The sequence below is a fragment of the Bombina bombina genome, chromosome 9 (assembly GCF_027579735.1).
Source record: "Bombina bombina isolate aBomBom1 chromosome 9, aBomBom1.pri, whole genome shotgun sequence".
Lineage (NCBI taxonomy): Eukaryota > Metazoa > Chordata > Amphibia > Anura > Bombinatoridae > Bombina > Bombina bombina.
In genome coordinates this window covers 60,084,065-60,101,762 of record NC_069507.1, presented here as the reverse complement: position 1 = coordinate 60,101,762, position 17,698 = coordinate 60,084,065, and the positions used below count along the sequence as shown (strand labels likewise).

Below are 17,698 nucleotides of genomic sequence, written 5' to 3'. Positions count from 1 at the left end.
TAACTTGATTACCATGCTAATAATTTCATTTGTGTTGTCATTTTATTAAAATACTAGTCCTAAAGCCCGTTCACACGGGCCGTGTGGTTTATTTTTATTTTTATATTCTCTCTCTGTGCCCTATCTCTCTCTCTCCCCTCTTTCTCCCCCCTGTCTCTCTCACTCTCTCCCCCCTGTCTCTCTCACTCTCTCCCCCCTGTCTCTCTCACTCTATCCCCCCTGTCTCTCTCACTCTCACTCCCCTGTCTCACTCTCACTCCCCTGTCTCTCTCTCACTCCCCTGCCTCTCTCTCCTCCCCCCTGTCTCTCTCTCTCTCCCCTGTCTGTCTCTCTCTCTCCCCTCTCTCTCTCTCTCCCCCCCTGTCTCTCTCTCTCCCCCCCCTGTCTCTCTCTCTCTCTCCCCCCCTGTCTCTCTCACCCTCTCCCCTGTCTCCCTCTCCCCTGTCTCTCTCACCCTCTCCCCTGTCTCCCTCTCCCCTGTCCCTCTCACCCTCTCCCCTGTCTCCCTCTCCCCTGTCTCTCTCTCCCTCTCCCCTGTCTCCCTCTCCCCTGTCTCCCTCTCCCCTGTCTCCCTCTCCCCTGTCTCCCTCTCCCCTGTCTCTCTCTCCCTCTCCCCTGTCTCTCTCTCCCTCTCCCTTGTCCCCCTGTCTCCCTCTCCCCTGTCTCCCTCTCCCCTGTCTCCCTCTCCCCTGTCTCCCTCTCCCCTGTCTCCCTCTCCCCTGTCTCCCTCTCCCCTGTCTCCCTCTCCCCTGTCTCCCTCTCCCCTGTCTCCCTCTCCCCTGTCTCCCTCTCCCCTCTCTCCCTCTCCCCTCTCCCCCTCTCTCCCTCTCCCCTCTCTCCCTCTCCCCTGTCTCCCTCTCCCCTGTCTCCCTCTCCCCTGTCTCCCTCTCCCCTGTCTCCCTCTCCCCTGTCTCCCTCTCCCCTGTCTCCCTCTCACCTGCCTGTCTCCCTCTCCCCTGTCTCCCTCTCCCCTGTCTCTCTCTCCCTCTCCCCTGTCTCTCTTCCCCTGTCTCTCTCTCCCTCTCCCCTGTCTCTCTTCCCCTGTCTCTCTCTCCCTCTCCCCTGTCTCCCTCTCCCCTGTCTCCCTCTCCCCCTCTCACCCTCTCCCCTGTCACCCTCTCCCCTGTCTCCCTCTCCCCCTCTCACCCTCTCCCCTGTCTCCCTCTCTCCCTCTCTCCCTCTCTCCCTGTCTCCCTCTCCCCTGTCTCCCTCTCCCCTGTCTCCCTCTCCCCTGTCTCCCTCTCCCCTGTCTCGCTCTCCCCTGTCTCCCTCTCCCCTGTCTCCCTCTCTCCCTCTCTCCCTCTCCCCTGTCTCTGATCAGCTGCTTTCAACGGCTATTTGCTAAGTGGGTTGTCAACGGCTAGTGCGAGGGTGTGATAGGCGGCTAGGCTAGTTGCGTGCGCGTGGGTTCGCGTGCGCATTGTGTGATAGGCTAGTAGGCTAAGTGGGTTGTCAACGGCTAGTGCGAGGGTGTGATAGGCGGCTAGGGTTCGCGTGCGCGTTGGCTCAAATCAGTTTTGTGAGTGTGCGTGCGCAGCAAGGGGGGTCAAAGTGCTAACAAACATGCTAAGTGGGTTGCGCGTGCGATCAACAGCTGGCCAAGGGTGCGCGTGCGATCAGCGGCAAGAGTTTGTCTGAACTGCGCATGACGGCTTCAGACAAACTCTTGTCTTTTATAATATAGGATTTAGCAAATGAGGTTTAATCTATGTCTTTAGCTATTTTAGCTAGAAGAACTTTGTGATTTCAATCTTGGAATGCTAATTTGATTTCTAAAATCCATATTTCTTTTTTTCCAAGATATTCAATTATTTGGTTCATAATTGGATTCAATTATTTATCTGTTACTCTGGGCTTCAAGATTGAGTTCTAAGACTAAAACTTTAAGCTTATATTAGTTTTCTGTTCTTACTAAGGAACGGAATCCTGTATTCTTCCCCAAGTAACATGTTTATAATTGGAAGTTTTTTGTTCTTCATTTAATTAAGCCTTTTAAAAGTTTAAAGTCAGCTCCCTAAATTTGCATGTAGGTGCGATTCTTATTCCAGCGTGGCTGGTAAGGGGCAGGTTAGACTTTTTTGAAATTTGTTTGGTTCTATTCCTTCTGGTCTAGCGACAGCTCTAAGAATCTTTTCAAGGTTCTCAGTATTCCTTTTTTTGGACGGTATCGTGGTACTGGCTCAGTCTTTTTTCGTTCTGTGGAATCTCATACGATTCAACTTTGTTGTTTCTTCAAGACATGGTTAGAGGATCTTTTTATCAAAAGCTCCTTGATTTCTCACACAAGGGTCACCTTTTTTAGGTTTCCAGATAGATTGTGTCAATGTTTTTGTGTCTAACAGACAAGTGACAAGTTTTTTGGGTTCCGTTTGTCGGAACCTTCAGTCTCTATTATTTCCTTCAAGTTGCTATATATGCATGTAAGTTTTAGGTTTCATGGCTGCAGCATTTGGATTCGATTCCCTTTGCTCATTTCATAGGAAACCTTTCCATTTTTTTATGCTGATTAATGGTGCAGGGATTCTAGGATATCACTTTTTATATCTTTGAATCCTAATGTTTAACTATCTTAGATTCGGTGGTTAAGATCACCATCTCTTCGGTTCTTTCAACCTGGACCATGATCTTTACAGATGCGAGTCTTTTAGGTTGGGAGGCTGTCTGAGGATCTCTGTCAGCACAAGGGGTTTGGAAATCTCAGGAGGCGAGATTACCATTTGATATTTTGGAACTCTGTGCATTCTCAGAGTTCTTCAGTTTGGTTTCTTTTTGAAGAAGAGACGTTTTTTTTCAGACAGACAATGTCACGACTGTGGCGTATGTCAATCTTCAGGGTAGTACTATCAGTCTTTAGGCTGTGACAGAAGTATCTCGTATATTTGCTTGGACTAAATCCAGCTCCTATCTAATTTCTGTGGTCTTTTTCCCAGGTATAGACAATTGGGAAGCGGATTATCTCTGTTAATCAAGCTTTACATCCTGGAGAATGGTCTCTTTACCCAGATATGTTTTTCAATTTTTCAGATGTGAGGGCTTCTAGAAATAGATCTGATGGCATCTCATCTAGACAAGGAACTTTCCAGGGGCCTATTCAGGTTCTGGGATCTTCAGGCGGAAGTAGTGTATACATTAACACTTCCTTGGAATTATCAATCTGCCTATATTTTTTCATCTCTGGTTCTTCTTTTTAGAGTGATTTTCTAAATCATCAGAGACCAATCTTTGGTGTGGCTGGTGGCTCCAGCATGGCCACACAGTTTTTGGTATATGGTTCTTGTTCGGATGTCCAGTTGCCAATCTTGGTTACTTCCATTTAAGGCCAGACCTTATATCTTAACATTCGTTTTTTTCATCAGGAATTCAAACTATTAATTTGATGGTATGAAAATTTAACGCTTGGTACTTAGTCATAGAAGTTTCTCTGACTCAGTGTTTAATACTATGTTGCAGGCTCGTAAATCTGTGTCTAGTAGGATTTATTATCGAGTTTGGAAGATTTACATCTCATGATGCTCTTCTTATGAATTCTCTTGGCATTCTTTTAGAATTCCTAGGATTTTATAGTTTCTTCATAAGGTTTTGTCTGCATGTTCCTTGAATGGACACATCTCTGCTTTTCTGTGCTGTTTCACAGTAAGAATTGCTAAATCTTTCTGATATTCATTGTTTTGTTCAGGCTTTGGTTCGTATCAAGCCTGTCATTTAAGCCAATTTCTCCTCCTTGGAGTCTTATTTTGGTTCTGAAGGCTTTTCAGACTCTTCTATTTGAGCATATGCTTTCTTTGGAAATTAATTACTTTCATGGAAAGTATTGATCTTTTTAGACATCTCTTCAGCTAGAACAGTTTTTTTAATTATCTGTTCTTTCTTGTGAATCTCCTTTTTCTGATTTTTCATCAGGATAAGGTGGTTTTTGCTGTCCTCATTTCAATTTTTACCTAAAGTTGTGAATTCTAACAACATTAGTGGAGGAATTATTGTCCCTTCCTTGTGTCCTAATCCTAAGAATTCTTTGGTAAGATTCTTACATTCTTTGGATGTGGTAAGAGTTTTGAAATATTATGTTGAAGCTACTCAGTTTTCGGACAGACTTCTAGTCTATTTGTTATCTTTTCTGTTTTTAGGAAAGGTCAGAAGGCTTCTGCCTTTTCTTTGGCATCTTGGTTAAAGCTTTTGATTCATCATGCTTATTTGGAGTCGGGTTAATCCCCGCCTCTGAGGATTACGGCTCATTCTACTAGGTCAGTTTCTACTTCCTGGACTTTTAAGAATGAAGCTTCTGTTGATCAGATTTGCAAAGAAATGACTTGGTCTTCTTTGCATACTTCTACTAAATTCTACCATTTTTATGTTTTCTCTTCTTCAGAAGCAGTTTTTGGTAGAATAGTACTTCAGGCAGCTGTTTCAGTTTGATTCTTCTGCTTATATTTCAGTTTTTTTCATTATAAAAATTGAAACTCTTTGATTTGGGTAGTGGATTAATTTTTTTCAGCGGAATTGGCTGTCTTTATTTTATTCCTCCCTCTCTAGTGACTCTTGCGTGGAAGTTCCACATCTTGGGTATCTGCTATCCCATATGTCACTAGCTCATGGACTCTTGCTAATTACATGAAAGAAAACATAATTTATGTAAGAACTTGCCTGATAAATTCATTTCTTTCATATTAGCAAGAGTCCATGAGGCCCACCCTTTTTGTGGTGGTTATGATTTTTTTGTATAAAGCACAATTATTCCAATTCCTTATTTTTTTATGCTTTCGCTCCTTTCTTATCACCCCACTTCTTGGCTATTCGTTAAACTGAATTGTGGGTGTGGTGAGGGGTGTATTTATAGGCATTTTAAGGTTTGGGAAACTTTGCCCCTCCTGGTAGAAATGTATATCCCATACGTCACTAGCTCATGGACTCTTGCTAATATGAAAGAAATGAATTTATCAGGTAAGTTCTTACATAAATTATGTTTTTGAGTAAAAATGTACCTTTTTTTCTTTTCACAGCCAGAGCAGCTTCCCCCTCCTGGAAATCTTCTCTTCACACGTCAGCAATGACTAATCCGGCTTCATCCAATCACGGCTTTCCCCCCAGGGTAGTCATTGCCTGAGGCCATGCTGTGATTGGAGGAAGCCGGATTAGTCATTGCTGACGTGTGAAGAGAGGATTTCCAGGAGGGGGAAGCTGCTCTGGCTGTGAAAAGAATAAAAGGTACATTTTTAATCAAAACGGCTGCTTTGTAAACTTTGATGAATGAAAGTGCCCTGTTTTTCATTCATCAAAGTTTACCTTCACTTTAAATACATTTTTTATTGAAAAATTAAGGTGTTATAGTCATAAGAAAATCGCGATTAAATCACACAAAAAATTGTGATTTTTTTTTTTTTACCCATATTGCCCAGCCCTATTAGGTAGGTTCAGGTACAGCAGGGCACTACTGGGAGCTAGATTTTAGTTCCCTTTTGAAGTTTTTATAAAATGCGCATGATCAAGCACGTGCAGCCTTAAATTATTAGTAATCAATATGTGTTTAAGATGGGATTAAATGCTGAGGCATGTATTTTCAAGAAGAACATCACTAATATGTGTGCGTCTTGATCGCTGAGCTAGCCACAAGTCAAAAACAACTTTTCAAATACTTCCATTATCAAAATATGAACAATCTTTTTATATACACACTTTCTGAGGCTCCTACTGAGCATGTGCAAAAGTGCACTGTATATGCGTATATGTAATTTGTGATTGGCTGCTGGCTGTCACATGGTATAGAGAGGGAAAATTGGATTAGCTTTTAAATTTGCCAGAAAATATTCTACTGCTCATTTCAAATCAAAGTAATAACTATTGCATTGCCTTTTTTATTGTGTAGTCGTAAATGATTCATTTCTACTGTATTTAGTGCTCCTTTAAGGGCTCCTCCATAACACAGAAGGTACAGGCCTTAGACATAGCACATAAGACATTGTAAAAAATAAATAAATACAGTTTTTATGTAAATCAGCCACTCCCAATGAGTCTTCATAATTATTAATGTTGTTTTGTACAGAGAGCGTTTAATCTGAGGCGGAAGCGAGGGCGCAAGCGCAGGAGAATCAACAGCAGCGTCACAACAGAAACAATCTCTGAAACAACTGAGGTTTTAAATGAGCCGTTCGAGGGCTCTGACAGAGACAGCCCAGTTCCTCAGCTCAAGGAGCAGGAACCCATCCCAGGCACCAAAAGACACAGCAGAGAAAGTGCGCAGACTCAGATTGGGATGGAAGAAGAGACCTGTGCAAGTAAGTACAACAGGAACTATATGGCTTTTCATTTTAAGTTGTCAGGGTTTAAAATCCAACATTTGTTGTCTTACATAGACGGTATCAGCAATAATAAAATAGGCATTCTTGGTTTCGCAGAAACATTCTTGTATGTTCATTCTGGACTTATTCTTGGTATATGATTGAGAACATAGTGGTAAGGATGGAGGGAAAAAATGTTAATTTAATATGCCCCATATCTCCTGATCTGTCAGATACCAAACATGCATTTGTTGTCTTAATTCCATAGGTTGTAAAGCCTGCAAATAGGCAACATGTCATCTAAATAAAAGAAAAACGTTATTTTAGCTATCACGCCTTAACTACTTTACCCAATTGTAACCCCATAAAAGTATATATTTCCTAAACACCTTAAAGGGACAGTCTACAATAGAATTGATATTGTTTTAAAAGATAGATAATCCCTTTATTACCCATTCCCCAGTTTTGCACAACCAACACAGTTATATTAATATACTTCTTACCTCTGTGATTACCTTGTATCTAGGAACCTTCTTCCAGCCCCCTGATCACATGACTGTGACTGTTTATTATCTATTGTCTTAAATTTAGCATTGTATTGTGCTAGATCTTAAATAACCCCCTGTGCCTGAACACAGTGTTATCTATATGGCCCACGTGTACTTTCTGTCTCTTTGTGTTGAAAAGGAATTTAAAAAGCCTGTGATAAGAGGCAGCCCTCAAAGGCTTAGAAATTAGCATATGAGTCTGCTTTTTTCTCTTGGTATTCTTAGTTGAAACTAAACCTAGGCAAATTTGATGATAAAAGTAAATTGAAAAGTTGATTAAAATGACAAGTCCTTAGTTTAAAAATAAATCAACCTGTCATGACTGTAAAGAGTTTTTCTTTCTTTACCCTGCGAGGTGAATTGAAAAAATTTATTGTGCTTATTTTAAATTGTATACACTGTTGAAATATAAATAAAAATAAAAAATAAAAAAAATGACAAGTCCTATCTGAATAATGAAAGTTTTTAATTTTGGCTAGACTGTCCCTTTAAGGAATGTAAAATGCCACAAGAGGGTTCATCCATGGAAGTAATCCACACTCTTGATATAATTTTGAGAAAATTAGCTCCTTGTCCCAGATTATTGACAGAAATAAAATAAAGCATAAATATGAATGTTCCAGGTTTCCTGAGTGCATAGATACCAAAAATGTATAGGTTTTCTTAACTCTACGGCTAACACAGCACAGAAATTTGCAACATGACATAGGTCTGCGCAAGCATGGAGTTTTGGCTGCAGAACTGAAAAACAACAAACTGTCCTTTATTCACCAGAGGTAAACTATCCCACAGACCCTATATAATGCCCTATAAATATATATATATATCTTCTAAAAGTAAAATGAAACTGCGTGAAAAGTGTGCGTAAAGTGAGATAGCGCCTTTGGGGGAGGGGGGGAGGGAGTTTATAAGGTGGAGAGAGTTTATGTGTGCTGTGCACATGGGTGAGACAGTGCATGTCAGTGTGTACATAGCTGTGGAAGAGTAGAGATACTAGAGGTATGTGTTAAGGGTATGAAGAGTTACCTGCAAGTGAATGTGTATTTTTTAAAGGTGACATATAAGAACTTTTACAAAGTTCCCTCCTTTATTTCATGTAATTTCCAATCAAGAGTGTATACCCCATCTCCTGAGAGTTACAGGGGGGGGGGGTCACTGGTGTCCAGTGGGGTTTGGGGGATCACAGGAACCTGTTATGTTGTGCCCTCCTCCACCACTTAAGGGCACTTCACCAAGGTCTACCCAGGTTTCCCACCTTTGTATTAAAAAAAAAAAAAAAAAAAAAAGATGGAGCATTGCTGTGTTGTCCAATCCCTTCATACAATTTGATCACCTGTCCCAAGTTGCAGGGGGGGGGGCAGATTTTTAGCGCAGCTTGTTAATTTAAATTAACATACTTGGCACTCTTGGTGTTAAAAAATACCAATTAGACAGAGTGAAAAAGATAATTGTATTCTTGCTATGTATTTAACATTTTGCATGTTAGAGAGGGGAAAAGAACTATTTCATCCTCCTACTTCTTTCAGTAAATCCAAGTTGATTTTGCTGAGAAACCTACTAACCTCGGAATATAAACTTTTAAAGTGGGATATCTTTGTTAATTTTGGTTTGCTAATCCCTATCTCTCTGTACTTTAACTACAGTATGTGTTGGGCTATTAATTTAAATACTATTCTAGTGAATTAATAAAAGTGTATTTAAAACAAAGGTCAAAGTAGATCTTAATTACCATTTGTGTTTTATGCAGATTATTTGAGAGGAACCACAGCTGAGAGCATGACAGAGAAAGGTGGACCAGTTCGGACAATTAAAAAGCAGGGGTGGCCGAAAGGAGTTAAGAGAGGTCCTTCCAAAAGAAGACGCAGCATGGAGAGAAAGCCTGGCTTTAAACTCAATTTGTACACCCCTCCAGAGACTCCAATGGAACCAGACTATCAGGCTCAATCTGAGGAGTTGAAGGAAACAGCTGAAGAAAAGATAGAGTATCCTGCTGAACAAGATTCAGTGGAAAATTGTGATAAAGAAAATGAATCTCAGTTGGAATCTCAAGAGGAACCAGAAACCTTTGTCCCAGAGCCGGAAAGCCCAAGCAGCACCAATGTGATTAAGACACAAGATGAAGACCATAAAGAGGAAAGGGTAGTAGTGCCACAGGAAGAAAATGAAAAGGAAAAAGAAGATGAAAAACAGATAGAAGAGAAACAAGAAGAGGAAGATGTAAAAGAGCCAGAAAACCGTGACATGCTGGATGAAAAGTTGAATGATTCAGTGGTGGAACCAACTGGCAAGCTCCCTGTTTTGGAGGAGGAAGAAGAGGAAGATGAGGAGGAACACTCTCACAATGAAGATCATGATGCAGATGATGAAGATGAGAGTCATTTGGACACTTCTGGGAAAGAGACAGCAGAGGGTTCATTTCAGGAAGCTCTAGGGGAGCAGGAGGCTTTTTTAGAACTAGGGATAGCAAGCGATAACCCATCTCAAGGGGACATTTCAAACAGCAGCTGTGGTGAAGTGATGGAGGTGGAGCCATCTGATGAAATGCCCAGTGACACAGACAGAGTGACTGAAACAGAGCAGCAAGACGTAGCTTCACATGAAAGTCACACAGGAGACCTAGTGCCACAGCTGTCAGGAGATGGACCAGAGGCATTGGACATTGACTCTGAAACAGTGCAAGCTGTTCAGTCATTGACTCGTGAGAGTGAGGAACAAGAGGAGGAGTATAGAGACTGTGTGGAGACTCAAGAGGCATGCCATAGCTTGCAAACCTATGCTCAGAGTCCACGCACTGCTACCATGGAAGAATGTCAGCAATCTGATCACAGCAGCCCTGTATCCTCTGTCCATTCTCACCCTAGTCACTCAGTAAGATCAACAAACAGTCCTTGTGCCCCCTCGCTGGAGAGTAACTATGCTCAGATTAGTCCTGATCAGACTGGTATGTCTGTCGCTTCGCTACAGAATCTGGAGACGAGCCCTTTAATGGATGTACCATCTGTTTCTGACCATTCGCAGCAAGTCGTGGATAGTGGGTTCAGTGACTTAGGCAGCATTGAGAGCACAACGGAAAATTATGAGAATCCAAACAGTTATGACTCTGGTATGGGAGGTGGCAATATGCCCTCCCAAAACAGTTGTTCATACACTGTGGGGATGACATCCACCAACTTGACACAGAGCAGTTGTGCAGTGACACAACAGATGTCTGCTATGAGCAGCAGCTGCAGCATGATTGGGTCACCCCCTCCCCAGCCTCCATGTAATGTCAAATCACCACAGGCCTGTGCTGTGGAAAGACCTCCTAGCAGTGGACAGCAGCAACAGCAGCAGCAGCTCCCTCCATGTGGTATGACTGGTGCTGGTTTTACACTACAAGACATTCCTGAAGCTGGGGGTGGGGGGCTTGGAGGGCTGTATGACAGAATAGGACAGAGTGACTTTGGGCCTAGTCACTACGCACAGCCTTCTGCCACTTTTAGCCTGGCAAAACTTCAGCAGCTGACTAACACATTAATGGACCACTCCCTGCCTTACAGCCACTCACCAGCCGTCACATCCTATGCAAATGGTGGCTCCCTTTCTTCTTCCCTAAGCAACATGGTGCAGCTATCCCAGTCACCACATTCTGTGCCCCCACAATCACAGGCTACTATGACCCCACCTCCAAACCTTACACCACCCCCCATGAATCTGCCTCCCCCCCTTCTTCAGCGTAACATGCCCAGTGGACAAATGGGGCTCACCCACAGCCAAAGGCTGCAGACACAGATGGCAGGAAAAAGCCACATGTCCATGAGGACAAAAGTATCTGGTCTGCCACCGGGAGCTACTGCTGGTCCTCATCCATCACAACTATATGGTCACGCACCCCCACCACAGAGTGTGGCCATGCAAGCTCAATCCCGCTCTCTCGCCATGCAGCGAGGGATGAACATGAGTGTCAACTTGATGCCAACACCAGCCTACAATGTGAACCCAGTCAATACTCTTAATGCCATGAGCGGGTACCGGATGTCCCAGTCCATGATGAATAGTGGATACCACAGCAACCATGGCTACATGAACCAGAGCCCACAATATCCAATGCAAATGGGAATGATGGGCAGCCAGCCTTATGCACAGCAGCCAATGCAGGCCAGCCCGCACAGCAACATGATGTACTCGAGTCCTGGGCATCATGGCTACATGAACACTGCAATGCCCAAACAGTCACTTAACGGGTCGTACATGAGGCGGTGAGCAGCCTTGCAGATACCAGCATCCCTTCCCCTCACTCCTTTCTTCAACTCTAGCAGCTGCAAAAGGGAATCTGCACTATGGAACTTGTCTCAGACTGACCGTTGTCATGGACACAGACTCACTCCCCCAAATCAACCTCCCCTATTCCCACTCTCTTCACTCTGCTTCCCAGCCTCCCAAAGCTATTATGTGAAAGTAAACCTCTCTATTGCTTTTGTAAGGCCCAACATACATTGAAATTATTTTCCCTCTACTCTGGAAGATTCCAGCCCCTTTGGGAGTGTATCTTCAAGATAAACAGGAAGGCAGTTTCTTTGCATAGCAAATAAGGGCCATACTCTTCTCTATGTGTGTCTACTACATAATACATTTGTCTACCTTGCCTTTGTATATTTTCCCTTTTTTTAAATTATTTTAATTTTCCCTTTATTTTATGTTTTATTTTGTTTTTGCACTTTCACCAGCTTTCATTGTTATGTACCATGATGTGTTTAAGTTGTGGCTAGAAGGGGAGTGGTTAGGGGTAGGGCCTCCCCTTATCACCACCCCCCAACATTTTTAAACATTTGTAGTGTTGCCAGTATACCTGCTTATTCATCATGTTGCAGCTGCCAGGAACATGGCTTGTGCATTTATGACTCTACAGCCAAATTATGGGTGCGAAAAGTGCTGGCCTTTATTCGTACCAGCCCTCTTTCTCCATCCAATATGGCTACCAGGTCACCTGACATTCGCATAGATTCTAGTACTTAGCAGCATCAATATTTTAAATAAGCAGGAAGCTTCTCCCCTGAATTGCATTGGGAGCCACTGCTGGTACACATCCAAATGTAGGACTTTCCCTGAAACCATTGGGCATATGTCCCAAATTGGGACAGTCTCATGTTTTCTGGGACCACCGGGAGGCATTCAGCTTTACCAACTTTCTTTTTTCAGCTCCATTCACTGTATTTTAAAACTGCCTTCCCCACCACCCATCACTTGTTAAGTATCGTTCAAAGGGGAGATTTCAAAGCCAGCACTCTTTTTTCTTTTTTTTTTTTTTTTCTTTTTTTTTTTTTGTGTGTGTAACTGCAAAAAATGTGTATAAAAGGAAAGCTCCCTTGACATTACAAATGCTGTAAAGCATCTGAAAAGCCTTATGCACCATCTCTTAATTACATCCAGTAGTCTAACAGCCATTTTTTCAGTGCTCTAGAGAAGTAATCGCCTTAACCCTTCCACTATCAGAGAAAGCATACCTAAGACCCTTCTGGAAGTGAAAAGGTTAAAAAAAAAAAAGGGACACTTTAAAAAATAAAAAAAATCTACTTAAAAAGGGATCTTTTCTTACCCAAATCTTAGGGAATCCAGTATTCTTAAAGGGCCACTAAACCCAAAATCTTTCTTTCATGATTCAGATAGAGAATAGAAATTTAAACACCATTACAATTTACTTCCATTATTTATTTTGCTTCATTTTTTAAATATCCTTAGTTGAAGAAAAAGCAAAGCACATGGTGAGCCAATCACATGATGCTTCTATGTGCAGCAACCAATCAGCAGCTAGTGAGCATATCTAGATATGCTTTTCATCAAAGAATATCAAGAGAATAAAACAAATTAGATAATATAAGTAAATTAGAAAGATGTTTAAAATTACATTCTCTTTCTAAATCATAAAAGAAAAAACGTGGGTGGCATGTCCCTTTCAGTCAATTACTCCATCTCCCATTTAAGTCTTTTTTTTCCCCTTTCATAATTTGTTTTACTTTTTTATTTGCTGGAAGTAAGCCTTACTGAGCATGCTGCTTCTCTCTGTTGTGCGTGAGCTTTTTATACGTAGTAATGTTATACGTCCTGTGCTAAACTGTAAAGCCATTTGGTATTTTCTTTTCTGACGTTTGTCGGCCTTGTTTGAAGGTTAAAGAAAAAAAAAAGGAAAATAAATATATTTTTGTTAATTATGAAACTGTATGAACGATTAAACATTTTTTTTTTGTTTTAGGATTCTTTTAGGCAGCCAGGAGCTTTTCTGTGCTGTGTATATTTTAATATTTTCTCATAATCTTTGGTGTTTTCTCTCTCTCTCTCTCTCTCTCTCTCTCTCTCTCTCTCTCTCTCTCTCTCTCTCTCTCTCTCTCTCTCTCTCATTCTGGGATGGAAAAGATAATAATGTACAGACAATACAAAACAAAAAGATTCTGGAAATAGCATTATATTAAAGAGAATGTTTTGCCAAGGAATCGTAGATTAATATATTCTAAGATACCCAGATAAATTCGATGTAAATTTACTATTTTATGAAAATGCCTTTATAAGCCCTTTGAAATACAAGGGATTACTTAAAACTTTTAATTCCATCTGTACAATTTTCTATCTTTGTAAAATATTGAAGTTATTTTTTAATAAAATAAAAAAGGCTGGAAGGGTATAACCAGTGCAGTAATATGAATATCTTTCAAAGCAACAGGAAATGATGCGCATATATTTAATTCCTCTTTGTTTGTGGGTCAGGTTCATTTCCAAAGCTAACTCAGTGTTCATTCTTTACTCTTAATTATCTGTCTCTTTAATGCGACAAAGAAAGGAAAAAAAAAAACAAAAACAAAAAAACAAAACTGTACATTTTAACATTGGAAATAAATTATAAGGAGTCATTTTTGATATCTGTGCATATAGGATCATTATTTTTGTTTTTGTTTTATGCTATATTCAAACCCACACAAGAATGTGACTTAATGTTATTTAATCGCCTTAATTTAAACAATTGGTATATGCAAGCTTCATGGGTAATTTTGTTTCATTTATTAAGGTTAAATCTGTCTTCAACATTAATTGGAATAAAAAAAAGGTAATATCAATATCTCTTAATGTATATTTCTATTAAAGAACATTTTCAGCTAAACATTTCGGCTTTTTTAACAGTTAATATTATCTATTGCTAGTGTACAACAAAAGTGTTGTCTGGAATTTCATGTGTGTTTACAAGTGTCTGGATGTCTTTAAATTTCCAGATGAAGAAGCCAAATATTGGAAAAATGCTGAAAAAACATCTAAAGGGGCATGAAACAAAAAAAAAAACTTTCATGATAGAGCAGAGTTTTAAACAACTCTTCAATTTACTTAATTATCTAATTTGCTTCATTCTTTTGGTATCCTTTGTTGAAGAACTGCAATGTAAATAGGGGAGCCAATAACATGAGGCATATATGTGCAGCCACCAATCAGCAGCTCCTGAGCCTACCTAAGAGAATTAAACAAATTAGATAATAGAAGTGATTTGGAAAGCTGTTTAAAAATGCCATGCTCTCTCTGAATCATAATAACAAAAATTGGGTTTATGTTCCTTTAATCACTTAAATGAAAATAACTGTCATGGGGAAGCCATTTTTCTTTTAAAAACAGCAGAAATATCTCTTTAAACTTTCTTTAGTTTGAGAATAAGTTGTTTGGTTTTGCCTTATTTAGGTTTTATGACAATTGAATTATAGCATTGCAGTAGCCAAACATTTCAAATAAGGGGTACATTGGATTTTTGTTTCTTCTTGCAAAGAAATTGAACATGTATTACAAATTTTGACAAACATCTAAATGTCTGTGTATAAACAGATTTTTAAATGAGTTTGCAAAATGCATTAATATTTTACATTGATTGAAGCTTATATTCACTTGTTAGAGAGACGGTAAAGGTGCACTACAATGTGTTCCAGACATTGCAGTACACAGATTATGTAGAACAAAATTAGAGGTTTAAGCATCTATTTTGGGTACCTTGTTACCAACCGCATCGCCACCCTCCAGATTAAGCTCATTTTTTTCCTTTCATAAAATGGTAAGAGTACAGAAGATCATCTTATGTGAGATTACATTTCCTTTCCACGTGGTGGAAGAAAAAACACCCCTACATTCCAGAGCTTTCTTTTAGCCATATTCCCACTAACCCTTTATTGCAATTAATTACTTTTCTTTCTTCTGATGGAAAGAGTCCACAAGCCACCATCCCAACATACCAGAGCTCTAAATCCCTCCCACTTACCCTGAATCCTAAGCCATTGGTTTGCCTCCATGAACTAGTGAGGTGAATTTTGACTTGCTGATCTACTCATTGTTGATAGGGGCTCTCTGCCTCTAGCCCCTCAGAGAACCTTCAAAGAACATAGGGGTAGACTTGGAGTTTTCAGCAAGGCAGTTAAAATGTTTCCCTGATGTGGAAATCTCATAGGCCTCTCAGGTGAAATGCAGATTTATCTGTCAGTCCCCTGTTCTACAGTGTTTTGCTTCTTGGGTGATCCACAGCCCTCCCCAGCTGAAATGCAGGGAAAGGCGTACTTTCACTGTAGATGTGCCTGTGTACTGAAAGCAGTTGTTAACATCTGAGGTAAGCACAGTGGGCATAGGTGCACACAAGTAAGTACATTGCACCTTTATAGCCCACTGGCTATTAGTATCACCTATTTCACATAGCCTGGAAACAAATACACATAAGCCAAATACCTTTTACTAACCTTTTTTAGGCACCTTTGGACACTTTTTACATTTCTTTTTCTTTCTTTTTTTTTCTTTTTTTTTATGGGCAGCTCCTGCAGGCCTCCAGTTCTTGGATATTTTTATTTTTGTTTAAAGCATTTAAAAAAACTTTTACTTACCTACTTTCAGCTGGTGTGCTTCAGGGGGTTAATTTTTTGATGCCAGATTGGTGTTGTTCATACCTATACCTATTAGAGTTTACTCAAAATTGTTTATTATAACCCTGTATATTCTTCGGTATACAAAACGATTTTATTTCTCTTGTTAAGTGTATCCAGTCCACGGATCATCCATTACTTGTGGGATATTCTCCTTCCCAACAGGAAGTTGCAAGAGGATCACCCACAGCAGAGCTGCTATATAGCTCCTCCCCTCACTGCCATATCCAGTCATTCTCTTGCAACTCTCAACTAAGATGGAGGTCGTAAGAGGACTGTGGTGTTTTATACTTAGTTTATTTCTTCAATCAAAAGTTTGTTATTTTTAAATGGTACCGGAGTGTACTGTTTATCTCAGGCAGTATTTAGAAGAAGAATCTGCCTGCGTTTTCTATGATCTTAGCAGAAGTAACTAAGATCCTTTGCTGTTCTCACATATTCTGAGGAGTGAGGTAACTTCAGAGGGGGAATAGCGTGCAGGTTTTCCTGTAATAAGGTATGTGCAGTTAAAATATTTTTCTAGGGATGGAATTTGCTAGAAAATGCTGCTGATACCGAAGTAATGTAAGTAAAGCCTTAAATGCAGTGATAGCGACTGGTATCAGGCTTATTAATAGAGATACATACTCTTATAAAAGTGTATTTTAAAACGTTTGCTGGCATGTTTAATCGTTTTTTACATATGTTTGGTGATAAAACTTATTGGGGCCTAGTTTTTTCCACATGGCTGGCTTGAATTTTGCCTAGAAACAGTTCCCTGAGGCTTCCCACTGTTGTAATATGAGTGGGAGGGGCCTATTTTGGGGTTTTTTTGCACAGCAAAAATTACAGACACAGACATCCAGCTTCTTCCTGCATGATCCAGGACTTCTCTGAAGGGCTCAAAAGGCTTCAAAAGTCGTATTGAGGGAGGTAAAAAGCCACAGTAGAGCTGTGGCAGTTGTTGTGACTGTTTAAAAAATGTTTTTGTCATTTGTTATTCAGTTTTTGGTATTAAGGGGTTAATCATCCATTTGCAAGTGGGTGCAATGCTCTGCTAACTTATTACATACACTGTAAAAGTTTCGTTAGTGTAACTGCATTTTTTCACTGTTATTTCAAAATTTGGGAAAATTTGTGTTTCTTAAAGGCGCAGTAACGTTTTTTATATTGCTTGTAAACTTGTTTTAAAGTGTTTTCCAAGCTTGCTAGTCTCATTGCTAGTCTGTTTAAACATGTCTGACACAGAGGAACCTACTTGTTCATTATGTTTGAAAGCCATGGTGGAGCCCCATAGGAGAATGTGTACTAAATGTATTGATTTCACCTTAAACAGTAAAGATCAGTCTTTATCTATAAAAGAATTATCACCAGAGGGTTCTGTCGAGGGGGAAGTTATGCCGACTAACTCTCCCCACGTGTCAGACCCTTCTCCTCCCGCTAAGGGGACGCACGCTAATATGGCGCCAATTACATCAGGGACGCCCATAGCGATTACCTTGCAGGACATGGCTGCAATCATGAATAATACCCTGTCAGAGGTATTATCTAGATTGCCTGAATTAAGAGGCAAGCGCGATAGCTCTGGGGTTAGGAGAGATACAGAGCACGCAAATGCTGTTAGAGCCAGGTCTGATACTGCATCACAGTATGCAGAACATGAGGACGGAGAGCTTCAGTCTGTGGGTGACATCTCTGACTCGGGGAAACCTGATTCAGAGATTTCTAATTTTAAATTTAAGCTTGAGAACCTCCGTGTATTGCTTGGGGAGGTATTAGCTGCTCTGAATGACTGTAACACAGTTGCAATTCCAGAGAAATTGTGTTGGCTGGATAGATACTATGCGGTGCCGGTGTGTACTGACGTTTTTCCTGTACCTAAAAGGCTTACAGAAATTATTAGCAAGGAGTGGGATAGACCCGGTGTGCCCTTTTCCCCACCTCCTATATTTTGAAAAATGTTTCCAATAGACGCCACTACAAGGGACTT

General features: G+C 40.6%; 1 protein-coding gene across 3 annotated transcripts in view; it reads left to right on the top strand.

Moving 5' to 3' along the window:
• KAT6B (lysine acetyltransferase 6B) overlaps positions 1-13,949 on the top strand; it is a 290,388-nt gene extending 276,439 nt beyond the window's left edge. For all 3 annotated transcript variants that reach the window (XM_053692145.1, XM_053692144.1, XM_053692146.1), the window contains 2 exons: positions 6,038-6,269; positions 8,568-13,949. In XM_053692145.1, coding sequence (XP_053548120.1) covers positions 6,038-6,269; positions 8,568-11,062 — 2,727 coding nt within the window. In that variant the 3' untranslated portion in view covers positions 11,063-13,949. The remainder of the gene's footprint in view (positions 1-6,037; positions 6,270-8,567) is intronic.
• Positions 13,950-17,698: the final 3,749 nt, after the last annotated feature.